This window comes from Cherax quadricarinatus, chromosome 24 (assembly GCF_038502225.1).
Source record: "Cherax quadricarinatus isolate ZL_2023a chromosome 24, ASM3850222v1, whole genome shotgun sequence".
Classification (NCBI taxonomy): Eukaryota; Metazoa; Arthropoda; class Malacostraca; order Decapoda; family Parastacidae; genus Cherax; species Cherax quadricarinatus.
The window spans coordinates 16074385-16099264 of NC_091315.1; the positions used below are offsets into that span (position 1 = coordinate 16074385).

A 24880-nucleotide genomic window follows, 5' to 3' on the forward strand; every position below is an offset into this window, starting at 1 on the left:
CAGAAGCAGAAACAAGGAAAGAAGTATGAATATTACATAGTGGTGGTGCCATTCTTATACCAGGTCAACTATAAGACAGTGGTGGTGCCATTCTTATACCAGGTCAACTATAAGACAGTGGTGGTGCCATTCTTATACCAGGTCAACTATAAGACAGTGGTGATGCCATTCTTATACCAGGTCAACTATAAGACAGTGGTAGTGCCATTCTTATACCAGGTCAACTATAAGACAGTGGTGGTGCCATTCTTATACCAGGTCAACTATAAGACAGTGGTGGTGCCATTCTTATACCAGGTCAACTATAAGACAGTGGTGGTGCCATTCTTATACCAGGTCAACTATAAGACAGTGGTGGTGCCATTCTTATGCCAGGTCAACTATAAGACAGTGGTGGTGCCATTCTTATGCCAGGTCAACTATAAGACAGTGGTGGTGCCATTCCTATACCAGGTCAACTATAAGACAGTGGTGGTGCCATTCTTATGCCAGGTCAACTATAAGACAGTGGTGGTGCCATTCTTATGCCAGGTCAACTATAAGACAGTGGTGGTGCCATTCTTATGCCAGGTCAACTATAAGACAGTAGTGGTGCCATTCTTATGCCAGGTCAACTATAAGACAGTGGTGGTGCCATTCTTATACCAGGTCAACTGTAAGACAGTAGTGGTGCCATTCTTATACCAGGTCAACTGTAAGACAGTAGTGGTGCCATTCTTATACCAGGTCAACTGTAAGACAGTAGTGGTGCCATTCTTATACCAGGTCAACTGTAAGACAGTAGTGGTGCCATTCTTATACCAGGTCAACTGTAAGACAGTGGTGGTATCATTCTTATACCAGGTCAACTGTAAGACAGTGGTGGTGCCATTCTTATACCAGGTCAACTGTAAGACAGTAGTGGTGCCATTCTTATACCAGGTCAACTGTAAGACAGTAGTGGTGCCATTCTTATACCAGGTCAACTGTAAGACAGTGGTGGTGCCATTCTTATACCAGGTCAACTGTAAGACAGTAGTGGTGCCATTCTTATACCAGGTCAACTGTAAGACAGTAGTGGTGCCATTCTTATACCAGGTCAACTGTAAGACAGTGGTGGTGTCATTCTTATACCAGGTCAACTGTAAGACAGTGGTGGTGCCATTCTTATACCAGGTCAACTGTAAGACAGTAGTGGTGCCATTCTTATACCAGGTCAACTGTAAGACAGTAGTGGTGCCATTCTTATACCAGGTCAACTGTAAGACAGTGGTGGTGTCATTCTTATACCAGGTCAACTGTAAGACAGTGGTGGTGCCATTCTTATACCAGGTCAACTGTAAGACAGTAGTGGTGCCATTCTTACACCAGGTCAACTGTAAGACAGTGGTGGTGCCATTCTTATACCAGGTCAACTGTAAGACAGTAGTGGTGCCATTCTTATACCAGGTCAACTGTAAGACAGTGGTGGTGCCATTCTTATACCAGGACAACTATAAGACAGTGGTGGTGCCATTCTTATACCAGGTCAACTGTAAGACAGTGGTGGTGCCGTTCTTATACCAGTAGTGGTGCCATTCTTATACCAGGTCAACTGTAAGATAGTAGTGGTGCCATTCTTATACCAGGTCAACTGTAAGAGAGTGGTGGTGCCATTCTTATACCAGGTCAACTGTAAGACAGTAGTGGTGCCATTCTTATACCAGGTCAACTGTAAGAGAGTGGTGGTGCCAGTTGACCTGGTATAAGAATGGCACCACTACTGTCTTACCAGGTCAACTGTAAGACAGTGGTGGTGCCATTCTTATACCAGGTCAACTGTAAGACAGTAGTGGCGCCATTCTTATACCAGGTCAACTGTAAGACAGTAGTGGTGCCATTCTTATACCAGGTCAACTGTAAGACAGTGATGGTGCCATTCTTATACCAGGTCAACTGTAAGACAGTGGTGGTGCCATTCTTATACCAGGTCAACTGTAAGACAGTAGTGGTGCCATTCTTATACCAGGTCAACTGTAAGACAGTGATGGTGCCATTCTTATACCAGGTCAACTGTAAGACAGTGGTGGTGCCATTCTTATACCAGGTCAACTGTAAGACAGTGGTGGTGCCATTCTTATACCAGGTCAACTGTAAGACAGTGGTGGTGCCATTCTTATACCAGGACAACTATAAGACAGTGGTGGTGCCATTCTTATACCAGGTCAACTGTAAGACAGTGGTGGTGCCGTTCTTATACCAGTAGTGGTGCCATTCTTATACCAGGTCAACTGTAAGACAGTAGTGGTGCCATTCTTATACCAGGTCAACTGTAAGACAGTGGTGGTGCCATTCTTATACCAGGTCAACTGTAAGACAGTGGTGGTGCCATTCTTATACCAGGTCAACTGTAAGACAGTGGTGGTGCCATTCTTATACCAGGTCAACTGTAAGACAGTGGTGGTGCCATTCTTATACCAGGTCAACTGTAAGACAGTGGTGGTGCCATTCTTATACCAGGTCAACTGTAAGACAGTGGTGGAGCCATTCTTATACCAGGTCAACTGTAAGACAGTAGTGGTGCCATTCTTATACCAGGTCAACTATAAGACAGTGGTGGTGCCATTCTTACAACCAAGTCAACTGTAAGACAGTAGTGGTGCCATTCTTATACCAGGTCAGCTATAAGACATTGGTGGTGCCATTCTTATACCAGGTCAACTGTAAGACAGTGGTGGTGCCATTCTTATTCCAGGTCAACTATAAGACAGTGGTGGTGCCATTCTTATTCCAGGTCAACTATAAGACAGTGGTGGTGCCATTCTTATGCCAGGTCAATTATAAGACAGTGGTGATGCCATTCTTATATCAGGTCAACTTTAAGACAGTGGTGGTGCCATTCTTATACCAGGTCAACTATAAGACAGTAGTGGTGCCATTCTTATAACAGGTCAACTATAAGACAGTGGCGGTGCCATTCTTATACCAGGTCAACTTTAAGACAGTGGTGGTGCCATTCTTATACCAGGTCAACTATAAGACAGTGTTGGTGCCATTCTTATGCCAGGTCAACTATAAGACAGTAGTGGTGCCATTCTTATACCAGGTCAACTATAAGACAGTGGTGGTGCCATTCTTATACCAGGTCAACTATAAGACAGTGGTGGTGCCATTCTTATACCAGGTCAACTATAAGACAGTGGTGGTGCCATTCTTATACCAGGTCAACTATAAGACAGTGGTAGTGCCATTCTTATACCAGGTCAACTATAAGACAGTGGTGGTGCCATTCTTATACCAGGTCAACTATAAGACAGTGGTGGTGCCATTCTTATACCAGGTCAACTGTAAGACAGTGGTGGTGCCATTCTTATACCAGGTCAACTGTAAGACAGTGGTGGTGGTGCCATTCTTATACCAGGTCAACTATAAGACAGTGGTGGTGCCATTCTTATACCAGGTCAACTATAAGACAGTGGTGGTGCCATTCTTATACCAGGTCAACTATAAGACAGTGGTGGTGCCATTCTTATACCAGGTCAACTATAAGACAGTGGTAGTGCCATTCTTATACCAGGTCAACTATAAGACAGTGGTGGTGCCATTCTTATACCAGGTCAACTATATGACAGTAGTGGTGCCATTCTTATACCAGGTCAACTGTAAGACAGTGGTGGTGCCATTCTTATACCAGGTCAACTGTAAGACAGTAGTGGTGCCATTCTTATACCAGGTCAACTGTAAGACATTGGTGGTGCCATTCTTATACCAGGTCAACTGTAAGACAGTGGTGGTGCCATTCTTATTCCAGGTCAACTATAAGACAGTGGTGGTGCCATTCTTATGCCAGGTCAACTGGAAGACAGTGGTGGTGCCATTCTTATACCAGGTCAACTATAAGACAGTGGTGGTGCCATTCTTATGCCAGGTCAACTGTAAGATAGTGGTGGTGCCATTCTTATACCAGGTCAACTATAAGACAGTTGTGGTGCCATTCTTATACCAGGTCAACTATAAGACAGTGCTGGTGCCATTCTTATACCAGGTCAACTATAAGACAGTGGCGGTGCCATTCTTATGCCAGGTCAACTATAAGGCAGTGGTGGTGCCATTCTTATACCAGGTCAACTATAAGACAGTGGTGATGCCATTCTTATACCAGGTCAACTATAAGACAGTGGTGGTGCCATTCTTATGCCAGGTCAACTATAAGACAGTAGTGGTGCCATTCTTATACCAGGTCAACTATAAGACAGTGGTGGTTCCATTCTTATACCAGGACAACTATAAGACAGTGGTGGTGCCATTCTTATGCCAGGTCAACTGTAAGACAGTGGTGGTGCCATTCTTATACCAGGTCAACTATAAGACAGTGGTGGTGCCATTCTTATGCCAGGTCAACTGTAAGACAGTGGTGGTGCCATTCTTATTCCAGGTCAACTATAAGACAGTGGTGGTGCCATTCTTATGCCAGGTCAACTGTAAGACAGTGGTGGTGCCATTCTTATACCAGGTCAACTATAAGACAGTGGTGGTGCCATTCTTATACCAGGTCAACTATAAGACAGTGGTGGTGCCATTCTTATACCAGGTCAACTATAAGACAGTGGCGGTGCCATTCTTATGCCAGGTCAACTATAAGGCAGTGGTGGTGCCATTCTTATACCAGGTCAACTATAAGACAGTGGTGATGCCATTCTTATACCAGGTCAACTATAAGACAGTGGTGGTGCCATTCTTATGCCAGGTCAACTATAAGACAGTGGTGGTTCCATTCTTATACCAGGACAACTATAAGACAGTGGTGGTGCCATTCGTACCCAGGTCAACTATAAGACAGTGGTCGTGCTATTCTTACCCCAGGTCAACTAAAAGACAGTGGTGGTGCCATTCTTATACCAGGTCAACTATAAGACAGTAGTGGTGCCATTCGTACCCAGGTCAACTGTAAGACAGTGATGGTGCTATTCTTTTACCAGGTCAACTATAAGACAGTAATGGTGCCATTCGTACCCAGGTCAACTTTAAGACAGTGATGGTGCTATTCTTATACCAGGTCAAGTATAAGACAGTGGTGGTGCCATTCTTATACCAGGTCAACTATAAGACAATAGTGGTGCCATTCTTACACCAGGTCAACTATAAGACAGTGAGGGTGCCATCAATACACCAGGTCAACTATAAGACAGTAGTGGTGCCATTCTTACACCAGGTCAACTATAAGACAGTGAGGGTGCCATCAATACACCAGGTCAACTATAAGACAGTAGTGGTGCCATTCTTACCCCAGGTCAACTGTAAGACAGTGATGGTGCCATTTTTACACCATCCTAAAGTGTCATGCGGACAAGAAAGTCCCAGGAGAATAGAGCGTCATACATAGTGATAGTGTGCATATCACAATGGTGCACAGAGTATATAACAGCGGTGCACAGTGTATAACACAGTGGTGCACAGAGTATATCACAGTGGTACACAGTGTATATAACAGTGGTGCACAGAGTATATCACAGTGGTAAACAGTGTATATAACAGTGGTGCACAGTGTATAACACAGTGGTGCACAGAGTATATCACAGTGGTAAACAGTGTATATAACAGTGGTGCACAGTGTATATCACAGTGATGCACAGTGTATATCACAGTGGTGCACAGAGTATATCACAGTGGTACACAGTGTATATAACAGTGGTGCACAGTGTGTATCACAGTGGTGCACAGTGTATATAACAGTGGTGCACAGTGTATATGACGGCGGTGCACAGTATATATCACAATGGTGCACAGTGTACTTAACAGTGGTGCACAGTGTATATCACAGTGGTGCACAGTGTATATACCAGTGGTGCACAGTGTATATCACAGTGGTGCACAGTGCATACCACAGTGGTGCACAGTGTATATCACAGTGGTGCACAGTGTATATAACAGTGGTGCAGAGTGTATATCACAGTGGTGCACAGTGTATATTACAGTGGTGCACAGTGTATATAACAGTGGTGCACAATGTATATAACAGTGGTGCACAGTGTATATGACAGTGGTGCACAGTGCATATTACAGTGGTGCACAGTGTATATAACAGTGGTGCACAATGTATATGACAGTGGTACACAGTGTATATCACAGTGGTGCACAGTGTATATAACAGTGGTGTACAGTGTACATCACAGTGGTGCACAGTGTATATCACAGTGGTATACAGTGCATATAACAGTGGTGCACTATGTATTTCACAGTGGTGCACAGTGTATATCACAGTGGTACACAGTGTATATCACAGTCGTGCATAGTGTATGTTACAGTGGTGCACAGTGTGCATCACAGTGGTGAACAGTGTATTTCACAGTGGTGCACGGTGTATATCACAGTGGTACTCAGCGTATATCACAGTGGCACACTGTGTAACAGTGTTGTACAGTGTATATCACAGTAGTGCAGTGTATATCAGAGTGGTGTACAGTGTATATCACAGTGGTGCACAGTGTATATCACAGTGGTGCACAGAGTATATCACAGTGGTACACAGTGTATATGACGGCGGTGCACAGTATATATCACAGTGGTGCACAGTGTATATAACAGTGGTGCACAGTATATATCACAGTGGTGCACAGTGTATATAACAGTGGTGCACAGCGTATATCACAGTGGTGCACAGTGCATACCACAGTGGTGCACAGTGTATATCACAGTGGTGCACAGTGTACATCACAGTGGTGCACTGTGTATATAACAGTGGTGCACAGTGTATATCACAGTGGTGCACAGTGTACATCACAGTGGTGCACTGTGTATATAACAGTGGTGCACAGTGTATATCACAGTGGTGCACAGTGTATATTACAGTGGTGCACAGTGTATATAACAGTGGTGCACAGTGTATATAACAGTGGTGCACAGTGTATGTGACAGTGGTGCACAGTGCATATTACAGTGGTGCACAGTGTATATAACAGTGGTGCACAATGTATATAACAGTGGTACACAGTGTATATCACAGTGATGCACAGTGTATATAACAGTGGTGCACAGTGTACATCACAGTGGTGCACAGTGTATATCACAGTGGTGTACAGTGCATATAACAGTGGTGCACAATGTATATCACAGTGGTGCACAGTGTATATCACAGTGGTACACAGTGTATATCACAGTCGTGCACAGTGTATGTCACAGTGGTGCACAGTGTGCATCACAGTGGTGCACAGTGTATATCACAGTGGTACTCAGCGTATATCACAGAGGCACACTGTGTAACAGAGTGGTGTACAGTGTATATCACAGTGGTGCACAGTGTATATCAGAGTGGTGTACAGTGTATATCACAGTGGTGCACAGTGTTTATCACAGTGGTGCACAGTGTATATCACAGTGGTGCACAGTGTATATCACAATGGTACTCAGCGTATATCACAGTGGTACACTGTGTAACAGCGTGGTGTACAGTGTATATCACAGTGGTGCACAGTGTATATCAGAGTGGTGTACAGTGTATGTCACAGTGGTGCACAGTGTTTATCACAGTGGTACACAGTGTATATCAGAGTGGTGCACAGTGTATATCATAGGGGTGCACAGTGTACATCACAGTGGTACACAGTGTACATCACAGTGGTGCAGTGTATATCACAGTGGTGCACAGTGTATATCACAGTGGTGCACAGTGTATATCACAGGGGTGCACAGTGTACATCACAGTGGTACACAGTGTACATCACAGTGGTGCAGTGTATATCACAGTGGTGCACAGTGTATATCACAGGGGTGCACAGTGTATATCACAGTGGTGCACAGTGTATATCACAGTGGTACACAGTGTACATCACAGTGGTGCAGTGTATATCACAGTGGTGCACAGTGTATATCACAGTGGTGCACAGTGCATATCACAGTGGAGCACAGTGTATATCCTAGTGGTACACAGTGTATATCACAGTGGTACACAGTGTATATCACAGTGGTGCAGTGTATATCACAGTGGTGCACAGTGTATATCACAGTGGTGCACAGTGTATATCACAGTGGAACAGAGTGTATATCCTAGTGGTATACAGTGTATATCTCAGTGGTACATAGTGTATATCACAGTGGTGCCGTGTATATCACAGTGGTGAACAGTGTATATCACAGTGGTGAACAGTGTATATCACAGTGGTACACAGTGTATAAAACAGTGCTACACAGTGTATATCACAGTGGTACACAGTGTATATCATAGTGGTACACAATGTATAACACAGTGCTACACAGTGTATATCACAGTGGTGCACAGTATATATGACAGTGGTACCCAGTGTATATTGTAGTGGTGCAGTGTATATGACAGTGGTGCACAGTGTATATCACAGTGATACACAGTGTATATTGCAGTGGTGCAGTGAATATCACAGTGGTGCACAATGTATATCAAAGTGGTGCACAGTGCACATCACAGTGGCACACAGTGTATATCACAGTGTTACACAGTGTATATCACAGTGGTACACAGCGTATATCACAGTGGTGCAGTTTACATCACAATCATGCACAGTGTATATCACAGTGGTGCACAGTGTATTTCACAGTGATACACAGTGTATTTCATAGTGGCACACACTGTATATCACAGTGGTACACAGTGTATATCACAGTGGTGCACAATGTATATCACAATCGTGCACAGTGTGTATCACAGTGGTGCACAGTGTATATCGCAGTGGTACTCAGCGTATATCACAGTAGTGCAGTGCATCTCACAGTGGTACACAGTGTATATCACAGTGGTGCACAGTGTATGTCACAGTGGTACATAGTGTTTATCAGTGTGGTGCATAGTGTATTTTACAGTGGTACACAGTGTATATCACAGTACTGCACAGTGTACATCACAGTGGTACACAGTGTACATCACAGTGGTGCAGTGTACATCACAGTGATACAAAGTGTATATCACAGTGGTGCAGTGTATATCACAGTGGTACACAGTGTATATCACAGTGATGCAGTGTATATGACAGTGGTGCACAGTGTATAGATATGATACTAAAACAAATACTGTAGTGGTAAGTAAGTAAGTGTATTCTCTTGTAATACACCCAGCGGATACCCGCCGTGTATACAGTTGCAGGAGTCGCCAGGATCCTACCAAACAAGCCAGTTGTTTAAATATTTGTACCTACCGCTAGTCCTACGTATGTATAGCGATACCACAGAGAATAATACAGTGGAAACACAAGAGAGTGTACAAATGTAGAGGTCGTGAAAATAAGAAAAAAATAAGAGAAGAAACAAAAGCAGGGTTGTTAGTGAACGCAATATACACAACAGTAAACCCAGTACAATCTACAGAATGCATTTCCTTTGGTAAATTCTCAGACCAGTGCTACTACAGCTAATAACAGTGTCACCACAGTACTAGAAAAGCTAAATACAGTACAAGAAAAGCTAAATGCAATGATCTATAAGTGTCCAAAACCCAAAATGTAAGAGGTGAGGTGCTGGAGACCACCAGTTCCTCAACACACTCTAGAGTTATTATTATTATGATCACAGGGAAGCCCTAAACCCGTAGGATTATACAGCGCATGTGGGGGAGATGGAAGGTATTCAGGCTCAATTCAGGGAACTGGAGCACAGATCCAATTCCCTAGATCAAGAGCCCCTCACCAGCGTCAAGGAACCTCACTTGAGGGGACACACTGCAGAAGCTGACAGCTGTTACCAACTGTAGAAGCTGCCAGCTGTTACCAGCTGTAGAACCTGCCAGCAGTCACCAGCTGTAGAAGCTGCCAGCAGTCACCAGCTGTAGAAGCTGCCAGCAGTCACCAGCTGTAGAAGCTGCCAGCAGTCGCCAGCTGTAGACGCTGCCAGCAGTCACCAGCTGTAGAAGCTGCCAGCTGTCACCAGCTGTAGAAGCTGCCAGCAGTCACCAGCTGTAGAACCTGCCAGCAGTCACCAGCTGTAGAAGCTGCCAGCAGTCACCAGTTGTAGAAGCTGCCAGCAGTCACCAGCTGTAGAAGCTGCCAGCTGTCACCAGCTGTAGAAGCTGCCAGCAGTCACTAGCTGTAGACGCTGCCAGCAGTCACCAGCTGTAGAAGCTGCCAGCTGTCACCAGCTGTAGACGCTGCCAGCAGTCACCAGCTGTAGACGCTGCCAGCAGTCACCAGCTGTAGACGCTGCCAGCAGTCACCAGCTGTAGAAGCTGCCAGCAGTCACCAGCTGTAGACGCTGCCAGCAGTCACCAGCTGTAGAAGCTGCCAGCTGTCACCAGCTGTAGACGCTGCCAGCAGTCACCAGCTGTAGAACCTGCCAGCAGTCACCAGCTGTAGAAGCTGCCAGCAGTCACCAGTTGTAGAAGCTGCCAGCAGTCACCAGCTGTAGAAGCTGCCAGCTGTCACCAGCTGTAGAAGCTGCCAGCAGTCACTAGCTGTAGACGCTGCCAGCAGTCACCAGCTGTAGAAGCTGCCAGCTGTCACCAGCTGTAGACGCTGCCAGCAGTCACCAGCTGTAGACGCTGCCAGCAGTCACCAGCTGTAGAAGCTGCCAGCTGTCACCAGCTGTAGAAGCTGCCAGCAGTCACCAGCTGTAGACGCTGCCAGCAGTCACCAGCTGTAGAAGCTGCCACCTGTCACCAGCTGTAGAAGCTGCCAGTTGTCACCAGCTGTAGAAGCTGCCAGCTGTCACCAGCTGTAGAAGCTGCCAGCTGTCACCAGCTGTAGAAGCTGCCAGCTGTCTCCAGCTGTAGAAGCTGCCAGCAGTCACCAGTTGTAGACGCTGGCAGCAGTCACCAGCTGTAGAAGCTGTCGGCTGTCACCAGCTGTAGAAGCTGCCAGCTGTCACCAGCTGTAGAAGCTGCCAGCAGTCACCAGCTGTAGAAGCTGCCAGCAGTCACCAGCTGTAGAAGCTGCCAGCAGTCAAAAGCTGTAGAAGCTGCCAGCAGTCACCAGCTGTATAAGCTACCAGCAGTCACCAGCTGTAGAAGCTGCCAGCTGTCACCAGCTGTAGAAGCTGCCAGCTGTCACCAGCTGTAGAAGCTGCCAGCTGTCACCAGCTGTAGAAGCTGTCGGCTGTCACCAGCTGTAGAAGCTGCCAGCTGTCACCAGCTGTAGAAGCTGCCAGCTGTCACCAGCTGTAGAAGCTGCCAGCTGTCACCAGCTGTAGAAGCTGCCAGCAGTCACCAGCTGTAGAAGCTGCCAGCAGTCACCAGCTGTAGAAGCTGCCAGCAGTCACCAGCTGTAGAAGCTGCCAGCAGTCACCAGCTGTAGAAGCTGCCAGCTGTCACCAGCTGTAGAACCTGCCAGCTGTCACCAGCTGTAGAAGCTGCCAGCAGTCACCAGCTGTAGAAGCTGCCAGCAGTCACCAGCTGTAGAAGCTGCCAGCTGTCACCAGCTGTAGAACCTGCCAGCAGTCACCAGCTGTAGAAGCTGCCAGCTGTCACCAGCTGTAGAAGCTGCCAGCTGTCACCAGCTGTAGAAGCTGCCAGCTGTCACCAGCTGTAGAAGCTGCCAGCTGTCACCAGCTGTAGAAGCTGCCAGCAGTCACCAGCTGTAGAAGCTGCCAGCAGTCACCAGCTGTAGAAGCTGCCAGCAGTCACCAGCTGTAGAAGCTGCCAGCAGTCACCATGTCACCAGCTGTAGAAGCTGCCAGCAGGTACCAGCTGTAGAACCTGCCAGCTGTCACCAGCTGTAGAAGCTGCCAGCTGTCACCAGCTGTAGAAGCTGCCAGCAGTCACCAGCTGTAGAAGCTGCCAGCTGTCACCAGCTGTAGAACCTGCCAGCAGTCACCAGCTGTAGAAGCTGCCAGCAGTCACCAGCTGTAGACGCTGCCGGCAGTCACCAGCTGTAGACGCTGCCAGCAGTCACCAGCTGTAGACGCTGCCAGCAGTCACCAGCTGTAGAAGCTGCCAGCTCTCACCAGCTGTAGAAGCTGCCAGCAGTCACCAGCTGTAGAAGCTGCCAGCTCTCACCAGCTGTAGAAGCTGCCAGCAGTCACCAGCTGTAGAAGCTGCCAGCTGTCACCAGCTGTAGACGCTGCCAGCAGTCACCAGCTGTAGACGCTGCCAGCAGTCACCAGCTGTAGAAGCTGCCAGCAGTCACCAGCTGTAGACGCTGCCAGCAGTCACCAGCTGTAGAAGCTGCCAGCTGTCACCAGCTGTAGACGCTGCCAGCAGTCACCAGCTGTAGAACCTGCCAGCAGTCACCAGCTGTAGAAGCTGCCAGCAGTCACCAGTTGTAGAAGCTGCCAGCAGTCACCAGCTGTAGAAGCTGCCAGCTACCAGCTGTAGAACAGCTGTCACCAGCTGTAGAAGCTGCCAGCTGTCACCAGCTGTAGAAGCTGTCGGCAGTCACCAGCTGTAGAAGCTGCCAGCTGTCACCAGCTGTAGAAGCTGCCAGCTGTCACCAGCTGTAGAAGCTGCCAGCTGTCACCAGCTGTAGAAGCTGCCAGCAGTCACTAGCTGTAGACGCTGCCAGCAGTCACCAGCTGTAGAAGCTGCCAGCTGTCACCAGCTGTAGACGCTGCCAGCAGTCACCAGCTGTAGAAGCTGCCAGCAGTCACCAGCTGTAGAAGCTGCCAGCAGTCACCAGCTGTAGACGCTGCCAGCAGTCACCAGCTGTAGAAGCTGCCAGCTGTCACCAGCTGTAGACGCTGCCAGCAGTCACCAGCTGTAGAAGCTGCCAGCAGTCACCAGCTGTAGACGCTGCCAGCAGTCACCAGCTGTAGACGCTGCCAGCAGTCACCAGCTGTAGACGCTGCCAGCAGTCACCAGCTGTAGAAGCTGCCAGCTCTCACCAGCTGTAGAAGCTGCCAGCAGTCACCAGCTGTAGAAGCTGCCAGCTCTCACCAGCTGTAGAAGCTGCCAGCAGACACCAGCTGTAGAAGCTGCCAGCTGTCACCAGCTGTAGAAGCTGCCAGCAGTCACCAGCTGTAGACACTGCCAGCAGTCACCAGCTGTAGAAGCTGCCAGCTGTCACCAGCTGTAGACGCTGCCAGCAGTCACCAGCTGTAGAAGCTGCCAGCAGTCACCAGCTGTAGACGCTGCCAGCAGTCACCAGCTGTAGAAGCTGCCAGCAGTCACCAGCTGTAGAAGCTGCCAGCTGTCACCAGCTCACCAGACAAGTAAGTTAAACAATAATAAAAATAACAATAATAATAATAATAATAATAATAATAATAATATAATCTATAAAATTATAGATATAAACTGAAGTATTACTAACATATAAAAGTAATACATAAAATACGTAGCTGCTAACACTATACAAATCAAAGCAAAGTATTTATACCATCATATATAGCAATATACTTATATAGCAATATACTTATATAGCAATATACTTATATAGCAATATACTTATATAGCAATATACTTATATAGCAATATACTTATATAGCAATATACTTATATAGCAATATACTTATATAGCAATATACTTATATAGCAATATACTTATATAGCAATATACTTATATAGCAATATACTTATATAGCAATATACTTATATAGCAATATACTTATATAGCAATATACTTATATAGCAATATACTTATATAGCAATATACTTATATAGCAATATACTTATATAGCAATATACTTATATAGCAATATACTTATATAGCAATATACTTATATAGCAATATACTTATATAGCAATATACTTATATAGCAATATACTTATATAGCAATATACTTATATAGCAATATACTTATATAGCAATATACTTATATAGCAATATACTTATATAGCAATATACTTATATAGCAATATACTTATATAGCAATATACTTATATAGCAATATACTTATATAGCAATATACTTATATACCAATATACTTATATACCAATATACTTATATAGCAATATACTTATATAACAATATACTTATATAGCAATATACTTATATAGCAATATACTTATATAGCAATATACTTATATAGCAATATACTTATATAGCAATATACTTATATAGCAATATACTTATATAGCAATATACTTATATAGCAATATACTTATATAGCAATATACTTATATAGCAATATACTTATATAGCAATATACTTATATAGCAATATACTTATATAGCAATATACTTATATAGCAATATACTTATATAGCAATATACTTATATAGCAATATACTTATATAGCAATATACTTATATAGCAATATACTTATATAGCAATATACTTATATAGCAATATACTTATATAGCAATATACTTATATAGCAATATACTTATATAGCAATATACTTATATAGCAATATACTTATATAGCAATATACTTATATAGCAATATACTTATATAGCAATATACTTATATAGCAATATACTTATATAGCAATATACTTATATAGCAATATACTTATATAGCAATATACTTATATAGCAATATACTTATATAGCAATATACTTATATAGCAATATACTTATATAGCAATATACTTATATAGCAATATACTTATATAGCAATATACTTATATAGCAATATACTTATATAGCAATATACTTATATAGCAATATACTTATATAGCAATATACTTATATAGCAATATACTTATATAGCAATATACTTATATAGCAATATACTTATATAGCAATATACTTATATAGCAATATACTTATATAGCAATATACTTATATAGCAATATACTTATATAGCAATATACTTATATAGCAATATACTTATATAGCAATATACTTATATAGCAATATACTTATATAGCAATATACTTATATAGCAATATACTTATATAGCAATATACTTATATAGCAATATACTTATATAGCAATATACTTATATAGCATATATACTTATATAGCAATATACTTATATAGCAATATACTTATATAGCAATATACTTATATAGCAATATACTTATATAGCAATATACTTATATAGCAATATACTTATATAGCAATATACTTATATAGCAATATACTTATATAGCAATATACTTATATAGCAATATACTTATATAGCAATATACTTATATAGCAATATACTTATATAGCAATATACTTATATAGCAATATACTTATATAGCAATATACTTATATAGCAATATACTTATATAGCAATATACTTATATAGCAATATACTTATATAGCAATATACTTATATAGCAATATACTTATATAGCAATATACTTATATAGCAATATACTTATATAGCAATATACTTATATAGCAATATACTTATATAGCAATATACTTATATAGAAATATACTTATATAGCAATATACTTATATAGCAATATACTTATATAGCAATATACTTATATAGCAATATACTTATATAGCAATATACTTATATAGCAATATACTTATATAGCAATATACTTATATAGCAATATACTTATATAGCAATATACTTATATAGCAATATACTTATATAGCAATATACTTATATAGCAATATACTTATATAGCAATATACTTATATAGCAATATACTTATATAGCAATATACTTATATAGCAATATGCTTATATAGCAATATACTTATATAGCAATATGCTTATATAGCAATATACTTATATAGCAATATGCTTATATAGCAAGAGAAGTGTTCAAGTGTACCAGGAAGAAACGTTGTTGTGTCAGATTAAAACTATAAATAATAAAAATCCATATATATCAGTCTACAGTATATATACGATATACATCACGCTCATGCACGCTTGCTGGAAGTCCAAGCCCCTCGCCCACAAAACCTCCTTTAACCCCTCTTTCCAACCCTTTCGAGGACGACCCCTACCCCTCTTTCCTTCCCCTATATATTTATATGCTTTCCATGTCATTCTACTTTGATCCATTCTCTCTAAATGACCAAACCACCTCAACAACCCCTCTTCAGCCCTCTGACTAATGCTTTTATTAACTCCACACCTTCTCCTAATTTCCACACTCCGAATTTTCTGCATAATATTTACACCACACATTGTCCTTAGACAGGACATCTCCACTGCCTCCAACCGTCTCCTCGCTGCTGCATTTACCACCCAAGCTTCACATCCATATAAGAGTGTTGGTACTACTATACTTTCATACATTCCCTTCTTTGCCTCCGTAGATAACGTTTTTTGACTCCACATATACCTCAATGCACCACTCACCTTTTTTCCCTCATCAATTCTATGATTAACCTCATCCTTCATAAATCCATCCGCCGACACTTCAACTCCCAAGTATCTGAAAACATTCACTTTTTCCATACTCCTCCTCCCCAATTTGATATCCAATTTTTCTTTATCTAAATCATTTGATACCCTCATCACCTTACTCTTTTCTATGTTCACTTTCAACTTTCTACCTTTACACACATTCTCAAACTCATCCACTAACCTTTGCAATTTTTCTTTAGAATCTCCCATAAGCACAGTATCATCAGCAAAAAGTAACTGTGTCAATTCCCATTTTGAATTTGATTCCCCATAATTTTATCCCACCCGTCTCCCAAACACCCTAGCATTTACTTCTTTTACAACCTCATCTATAAATATATTAAACAACCATGGTGACATTACACATCCCTGTCTAAGACCTACTTTTACCGGGAAGTATTCTCCCTCTCTTCTACACACCTAACCTGAGCCTCACTGTCCTCATAAAAGCTCTTTACAGCATTTAGTAACTTACCACCTATTCCATATACTTGCAACATCTGCCACATTGCTCCTCTATCCACTCTATCATATGCCTTTTCTAAATCCATAAATGCAATAAAAACTTCCCTACCTTTATCTAAATACTGTTCACATATATGCTTCAATGTAAACACTTGATCTACACATCCCCTACCCACTCTGAAGCCTCCCTGCTCATCCGCAATTCTACATTCTGTCTTACCTCTAATTCTTTCAATTATAACCCTACCGTATTCTTTTTCTGGTATACTCAGTAAACTTATTCCTCTATAATTTTTACAATCTCTTTTGTCCCCTTTCCCTTTATATAAAGGGACTATACATGCTCTCCGCCAATCCCTAGGTACCTTCCACTCTTTCATACATTTATTAAACAAAAGTACCAACCACTCCAACACTATATCCCCCCCTGCTTTTAACATTTCTGTCATGATCCCATCAGTTCCAGCTGCTTTACCCCCTTTCATTCTACGTAATGCCTCACGTACCTCCACCACACTTACATTCTGCTCTTCTTCACTCCTAAAAGATGGTATACCTCCCTGGCCAGTGCATTAAATTACCGCCTCCATTTCTTCCTCAACATTTAAAAGTTCCTCAAAATATTCTCGCCATCTACCTAATACCTCCCTCTCCCCATCTACTAACTCCCCTACTCTGTTTTTAACTGACAAATCCATACTTTCCCTAGGCTTTCTTAACTTGTTTAACTCACTCCAAAAATTTTTCTTATTTTCATTAAAATTTCTTGACAGTGCCTTTCCCACTCTTTCATCTGCTCTCCTTTTGCACTCTCTCACCACTCTCTTCACCTTTCTTTTACTCTCCATATACTCTGCTCTTCTTATAACACTTCTGCTTTGTAAAAACCTCTCGTAAGCTACCTTTTTCTCTTTTATCACACCCTTTACTTCATCATTCCACCAATCACTCCTCTTTCCTCCTGCCCCCACCCTCCTATGACCACAAACTTCTGCCCCACATTCTAATACTGCATTTTTAAAACTATTTCAACCCTCTTCAACCCCCCCCCCCCCACTACTCATCTTTGCACTAGCCAACCTTTCTGCCAATAGGCGCTTATATCTCGCCCGAACTTCCTCCTCCCTTAGTTTATACACTTTCACCTCCCTCTTACTTGTTGTTGTCACCTTCCTCTTTTCCCATCTACCTCTTACTCTAACTGTAGCTACAACTAAATAATGATCCGATATATCAGTTGCCCCTCTATAAACATGTACATCGTGGAGCCTACCCATCAACCTTTTATCCACCAATACATAATATAACAAACTACTTTCATTACGTGCTACATCATACCTTGTATATTTATTTATCCTCGTTTTCATAAAATATGTACTACTTATTACCAAATTTCTTTCTATACATAGCTCAATTAAAGGCTCCCCATTTACATTTACCCCTGGCACCCCAAATTTACCTAATACTCCCTCCATAACATTTTTACTCACTTTAGCATTGAAATCCCCAACCACCATTACTCTCACACTTGATTCAAAACTCCCCACGCATTCACTCAACATTTCCCAGAATCTCTCTCTCTCATCTACACTTCTCTCTTCTCCAGGTGCATACACGCTTATTATAACCCACTTTTCACATCCAATCTTTATTTTACTCCACATAATCCTTGAATTTATACATTTGTAGTCCCTCTTTTCCTGCCATAGCTTATCCTTCAACATTATTGCTACTCCTTCTTTAGCTCTAACTCTATTTGAAACCCCTGACCTAATCCCATTTATTCCTCTCCATTGAAACTCTCCCACCCCCTTCAGCTTTGTTTCACTTAAAGCCAGGACATCCAGCTTCTTCTCATTCATAACATCCACAATCATTTCTTTCATATCATTTGCACAACATCCACGCACATTCAGACTTCCCACTTTGACAATTTTCTTCTTCTTATTCTTTTTAGTAATCTTTACAGGAAAAGGGGTTACTAGCCCATTGTTCCCGGCATTTTAGTTGACTTATATAGTTATATATATATATATATATATATATATATATATATAATGTATATATAATATATATATATATATATATATATATATATATATATATATATATATATATATATATATATATATATATATATATACATACATACATACATACATATATAAAATTCTTTTATATAGCAAGCCTATCCTTACCAGTCTACCCAGAAGAACTGTCAAAAAACTGTTAAACACTAACAACTAAACACTTTTAGTAGTCTTGTAAACTAGCTAGTGAGAAGAGTTGTAAAGTGTCACTTATAAATAACCACCACCATGAAAAACTGAGCAGTCTGCAGAAGGGTAACAGACGAAGTCATACCTGGATTGCATGCAATATTTGTGGTAAATGATCCCATGGGTCAGGCGAGAACTTTAAACCAGTGACCACCTTTGATATAAAATCAGAGAGATATTTTTAGGTCTGCCCAAACGAGATACACTGTGGGAGAAAATTACATCTATATTAAAAGATAAGAACACTAATAAAATATCCTTCTTGAAAGACATGTGAGCCTGGTATGACACCTGGGAAAATAAAATGTGTGGGATGGATGGCGCTGTCTTGGACGACAGTTCTCCAGAGGGTACTAGTTTTGTCCTGGAGGACAGTGCTCCAGAGGGTGCTAGTTTTGTCGTGGAGGACAGTGGTCCAGAGGGTGCTAGTTTTGTCCTGGAGGACAGTGCTCCAGAGGGTGCTAGTTTTGTCGTGGAGGACATTGCTCCAGAGGGTGCTAGTTTTGTCCTGGAGGACAGTGCTCCAGAGGGTGCTAGTGCTGTCCTGGAGGGCAATGCTCCAGAGGGTGCTAGTTTTGTCCTGGAAGACAGTGCTCCAGAGGGCTAGTGCTGTCTTGGAGGACAGTGCTCCAGAGAGTGCTAGTTTTGTCCTGGAGGACAGTGCTCCAGAGGGTGCTAGTTTTGTCGTGGAGGACAGTGCTCCAGAGGGTGCTAGTTTTGTCCTGGAGGACAGTGCTCCAGAGGGTGCTAGTGCTGTCCTGGAGGGCAATGCTCCAGAGGGTGCTAGTTTTGTCCTGGAAGACAGTGCTCCAGAGGGCTAGTGCTGTCCTGGAGGACAGTGCTCCAGAGGGTGTTAGTGTTGTCCTGAAGGACAGTGCTCCAGAGGGTGGTAGTGTTGTCCTGGAAGACAGTGCTCCGGAGGGTGCTAGTGTTGTCCTGGAGGACAGTACTCCAGAGGGTGTTAGTGTTGTCCTCTAGGACAACGCTCCAGAGGGTGTTAGTGTTGTCCTGGAGGACAGTGCTCCAGAGGGTGCTAGTGATGTCCTGGAGGACACTGCTCCAGAAGGTGCTAGTGTTGTCCTGAAGGACAGTGCTCCTGAGGGTGCTAGTGTTGTCCTGGAGGACAGTGCTCCAGAGGGTGCTAGTGTTGTCCTGGAGGACAGTGCTCCAGAGGGTGCTAGTGTTGTCCTGGAGGACAGTGCTCCAGAGGGTGCTAGTGTTGTCGTGGACGACACTGCTCCAGAGGGTGCTAGTGTTGTCCTGGAGAACACTGCTCCAGAGGGTGCTAGTGTTGTCCTGGAGAACACTGCTCCAGAGGGTGCTAGTGTTGTCCTGGAGGACAGTGCTCCAGAGATGTAAGCCATAGTCCCATGTCTTCCTTTGCAGATGACACCCGAATTGCATGACAGTGTCCTCCATCGAAGACACCGCAAGACTCCAAGCGGACATCAACCGAATCTTCAAATAGGCCTCTCAAAACAATATAAAGTTCAATGAAGAGAAATTTCAATTGCTCAAATATGGAAAACTTGAGGAAATTAAAACTGTACCAGGGTATACAACAAATTCTGACCATACAATGTGAAGGACCTGGGAGCAATAATGTCAGAGGATCTCACCTTCAAAGACCACACCAATGTATCTACCGCATCTGCTAGAAAAATGATAGGATGGATAATGAGAACCTTCAAAACTAGGGATGCCAAGTCCATGATGATTCTCTTCAAATCGTTTGTTCTCTCTAGATTGGAATGCTGCTGTACACTAACTGCCCTCTTCAAGGCAGGCGAAATTGCTGACCTGGAAAGTGTACAAAGAACTTTCACGGCACACATAAGTACAGTAAAGTACCTAAATTAGTGGAAAAGGTTGAAGTCCCTTGATTTGTATTCCCTGGAACGCAGGTGAGAAAGATACATGATAATATACTTTTGGAAAATCCTAAAGGGAGTGGTACCAAACTTGCACACGAAAATCACTCCCTGTGAGAGCAAAAGACTCGGTAGGAGATTCAACATCCAACCAATGAAAAGCAGGGGCTCCACGAGTACACTGAGCGACAATACAATAAGTGTCATGGCCCATGCCTTCCAGTATACATAAGGGGGACTACCAATAGACCCCAGGCTGTTTTCAAGAAGGCGCTGGACAGGCACCTGAAGTTAGTGCCTGGCCAGCCGGACTATGGTTCGTACGTCAGTTTGCGTGTGGCCAGCAATAACAGCCTGGTTGATCAGACCCTGATCCACCACGAGGCCTGGTCTCAGACCGGACCGCGGGGGCGTTAACCCCCGAAACCCTCTCCAGGTATACTTCAGGTAGTATATAGATATATAATATAATATATATATATATATATATATATATATATATATATATATATATATATATATATATATATATATATATATATATATATATATATATATATATATATATATATATATATATATATATATATATATATATATATATATATATATATATATATATATATATATATATATATATATATATACCTAGAGTTGCGTATTTCTTAGTGAATATAGAAGGTGTACGATTTTTAATCTACGTAGCACGGCAATTCTTTTTTTTAAATTTAACATATTCATCACTGAGACTTTCGGTCGAAATAGGCATCAAAATTTTCCCTTGATAAGCTTAGAAAAATTAAAGGTTATTTGATAATTCAGACTTACAGGACAGAAAAAACCCTATTTATCTAATTTCATATTTGATCATAAATGGATCGACGTCAGTCATAAATATACTGGGTTATTAATTCTAAGTTAACTTTTGTGTTATGTAAAGTTTAAACTGGCAAGTTACCACCTGTGTTACGTGACGTTTTAATGACTATATTATCTTTTATGCTACGTTTATCGTAGAGGTCACTTGTGTTAAGTAATGTTTTAATTTGTAAACTATCTTGTGTGTTATGTAAATCGTAAAACCTGTTGCTTGGAAGTGGTTGACAGTAAGAAGTGAGTAAGACAACTTACCTTGAGGTGAGTCTCTCTCTGGGGACTGTAGTGGCTTCTCCAGTCACTCTGCTGGTTCTTGTCAGCCTCGTGGCTCCTCTCAGCTTTGTGGCTCCTGTTAACTTTGTTGCTTCTGTCAACCTTGTTGCTTCTGTCAACCTTGTTGCTTCTGTTACCATTGTTGCTTCTGTCAACCTTGTTGCTTCTGTTACCCTTGTTGCTTCTGTCAACCTTGTTGCTTCTGTCAACCTTGTTGCTTCTGTCAACCTTGTTGCTTCTGTCAACCTTGTTGCTTCTGTCAACCTTGTTGCTTCTGTCAACCTTGTTGCTTCTGTCAACCTTGTTGCTTCTGTTACCCTTGTTGCTTCTGTCAACCTTGTTGCTTCTGTCAACCTTGTTGCTTCTGTCAACCTTGTTGCTTCTGTCAACCTTGTTGCTTCTGTCAACCTTGTTGCTTCTGTTACCTTTGTTGCTTCTGTCAACCTTGTTGCTTCTGTTACCCTTGTTGCTTCTGTCAACCTTGTTGCTTCTGTTACCCTTGTTGATTCTGTCAACCTTGTTGATTCTGTTGCCCTTGTTGCTTCTGTTGCCCTTGTTGCTTCTGTCAACCTTGTTGCTTCTGTTACCCTTGTTGCTTCTGTCAACCTTGTTGCTTCTGTTGCCCTTGTTGATTCTGTCAACCTTGTTGATTCTGTTGCCCTTGTTGATTCTGTCAACCTTGTTGATTCTGTCAACCTTGTTGCTTCTGTTACTCTTGTTGATTCTGTCAACCTTGTTGCTTCTGTCAACCTTGTTGCTTCTATCAACCCTGTTGCTTCTGTCAGCCTTGTTAATTCTGTCAACCTTGTTGCTTCTGTCAACCTTGTTGCTTCTGTTACCCTTGTTCCTTCTGTCAACCTTGTTGCTTCTGTTACCCTTGTTGCTTCTGTCAACCTTGTTGCTTCTGTCAACCTTGTTGCTTCTGTTACCCTTGTTGCTTCTGTCAACCTTGTTGCTTCTGTCAACCTTGTTGCTTCTATCAACCTTGTTGCTTCTGTCAACCTTGTTGCTTCTGTCAACCTTGTTGATTCTGTCAACCTTGTTGCTTCTATCAACCTTGTTGCTTCTGTCCATCTTGTTGATTCTGTCAACCTTGTTGCTTCTATCAACCTTGTTGCTTCTGTCAACCTTGTTGCTTCTGTCAACCTTGTTGATTCTGTCAACCTTGTTGCTTCTATCAACCTTGTTGCTTCTGTCAACCTTGTTGCTTCTATCAACCTTGTTGCTTCTGTCAACCTTGTTGATTCTGTCAACCTTGTTGCTTCTATCAACCTTGTTGCTTCTGTCAACCTTGTTGCTTCTGTCAACCTTGTTGCTTCTGTTACCCTTGTTGCTTCTGTCAACCTTGTTGTTTCTGTTACCCTTGTTGCTTCTGTCAACCTTGTTGCTTCTGTTACCCTTGTTGCTTCTGTCAACCTTGTTGCTTCTGTTACCCTTGTTGATTCTGTCAACCTTGTTGATTCTGTCAACCTTGTTGCTTCTATCAGCCTTGTTGCTTCTGTCAACCTTGTTGCTTCTGTCAACCTTGATGCTTCTGTTACCCTTGTTGATTCTGTCAACCTTGTTGCTTCTGTCAACCTTGTTGATTCTGTCAACCTTGTTGCTTCTATCAACCTTGTTGCTTCTGTCAACCTTGTTGCTTCTGTCAACCTTGTTGCTTCTATCAACCTTGTTGCTTCTGTCAACCTTGTTGCTTCTGTCAATCTTGTTGCTTCTGTTACCCTTGTTGCTTCTGTCAACCTTGTTGCTTCTATCAACCTTGTTGCTTCTGTCAACCTTGTTGCTTCTGTCAACCTTGTTGCTTCTGTTATCCTTGTTGATTCTGTCAACCTTGTTGCTTCTGTCAACCTTGTTGCTTCTATCAACCTTGTTGCTTCTGTCAACCTTGTTGATTCTGTCAACCTTGTTGCTTCTGTTACCCTTGTTGATTCTGTCAACCTTGTTGCTTCTGTTACCCTTGTTGATTCTGTCAACCTTGTTGCTTCTGTTACCTTTGTTGATTCTGTCAACCTTGTTGCTTCTGTCACCCTTGTTGATTCTGTCAACCTTGTTGCTTCTGTTACCCTTGTTGATTCTGTCAACCTTGTTGCTTCTGTCACCCTTGTTGATTCTGTCAACCTTGTTGCTTCTGTCAACCTTGTTGATTCTGTCAACCTTGTTGCTTCTGTCAACCTTGTTGATTCTGTCAACCTTATTGCTTCTGTCAACCTTGTTGATTCTGTCAACCTTGTTGTTTCTATCAACCTTGTTGCTTCTGTTACCCTTGTTGATTCTGTCAACCCTGTTGCTTCTGTTACCCTTGTTGATTCTGTCAGCCTTGTTGCTTCTGTCAGCCTTGTTGCTTCTGTTACCCTTGTTGATTCTGTCAACCCTGTTGCTTCTGTTACCCTTGTTGCTTCTGTCAGCCTTGTTGCTTCTGTCAACCCTGTTGCCTCTGTTACCCTTGTTGATTCTATCAACCTTGTTGCTTCTGTCAACCTTGTTGCTTCTGTTACCCTTGTTGATTCTGTCAACCTCGTTGCTTCTATCAACCATGTTGCTTCTGTCAGCCTTGTTGCTTCTGTCAACCTTGTTGCTTCTGTCAGCCTTGTTGCTTCTGTCAACCTTGTTGCTTCTGTAAACTTTGTTGCTTCTACCACCCTTGTTGCCTCTGTCAACCTTGTAGCTTTTATTCCTACCGTCACTCCTAAGCCTGTTGTCAATTGTCTGTCTCTTTTCACTCTCCTGGCCCTTGTCACTCTTGCAGTCCCTGTCACTCTTGCAGTCCCTGTCACTCTTACAGCCCCTGTCTCTCTTGTATCTGGCCTTAGCTTTCTTGCCACCTTTTAGTTTCTTCTGGGACTTGCACCCTGAAAATGAAAAAAAAAAGATAGAACATGTGAGAAAGCTATGCATGTCAATGACATTACTGAGGGAGATGCCAATATCTTGCTTCACTCACCTCTCTCTCACGAGGAGTTAGTCACTTGCGGGGCCCCCCTGAAACACCGAAGGAAACAGATGTGTTTCAGCGGCTAC

The 24880-nt window shown here is 42.4% G+C and overlaps 1 protein-coding gene across 3 annotated transcripts in view; it reads right to left on the reverse strand.

Moving 5' to 3' along the window:
* LOC128690838 (homeobox-like protein HDP1) overlaps positions 1-24880 on the reverse strand; it is a 67922-nt gene that overhangs the window by 20599 nt on the left and 22443 nt on the right. For 2 of the 3 annotated variants that reach the window (XM_070088215.1, XM_070088212.1), the window contains exon 3: positions 21845-24711. In XM_070088215.1, the coding sequence (XP_069944316.1) occupies positions 21845-24711 (2867 nt within the window). The remainder of the gene's footprint in view (positions 1-21844; positions 24712-24880) is intronic. The other variant, XM_070088214.1, reaches the window with a different exon arrangement.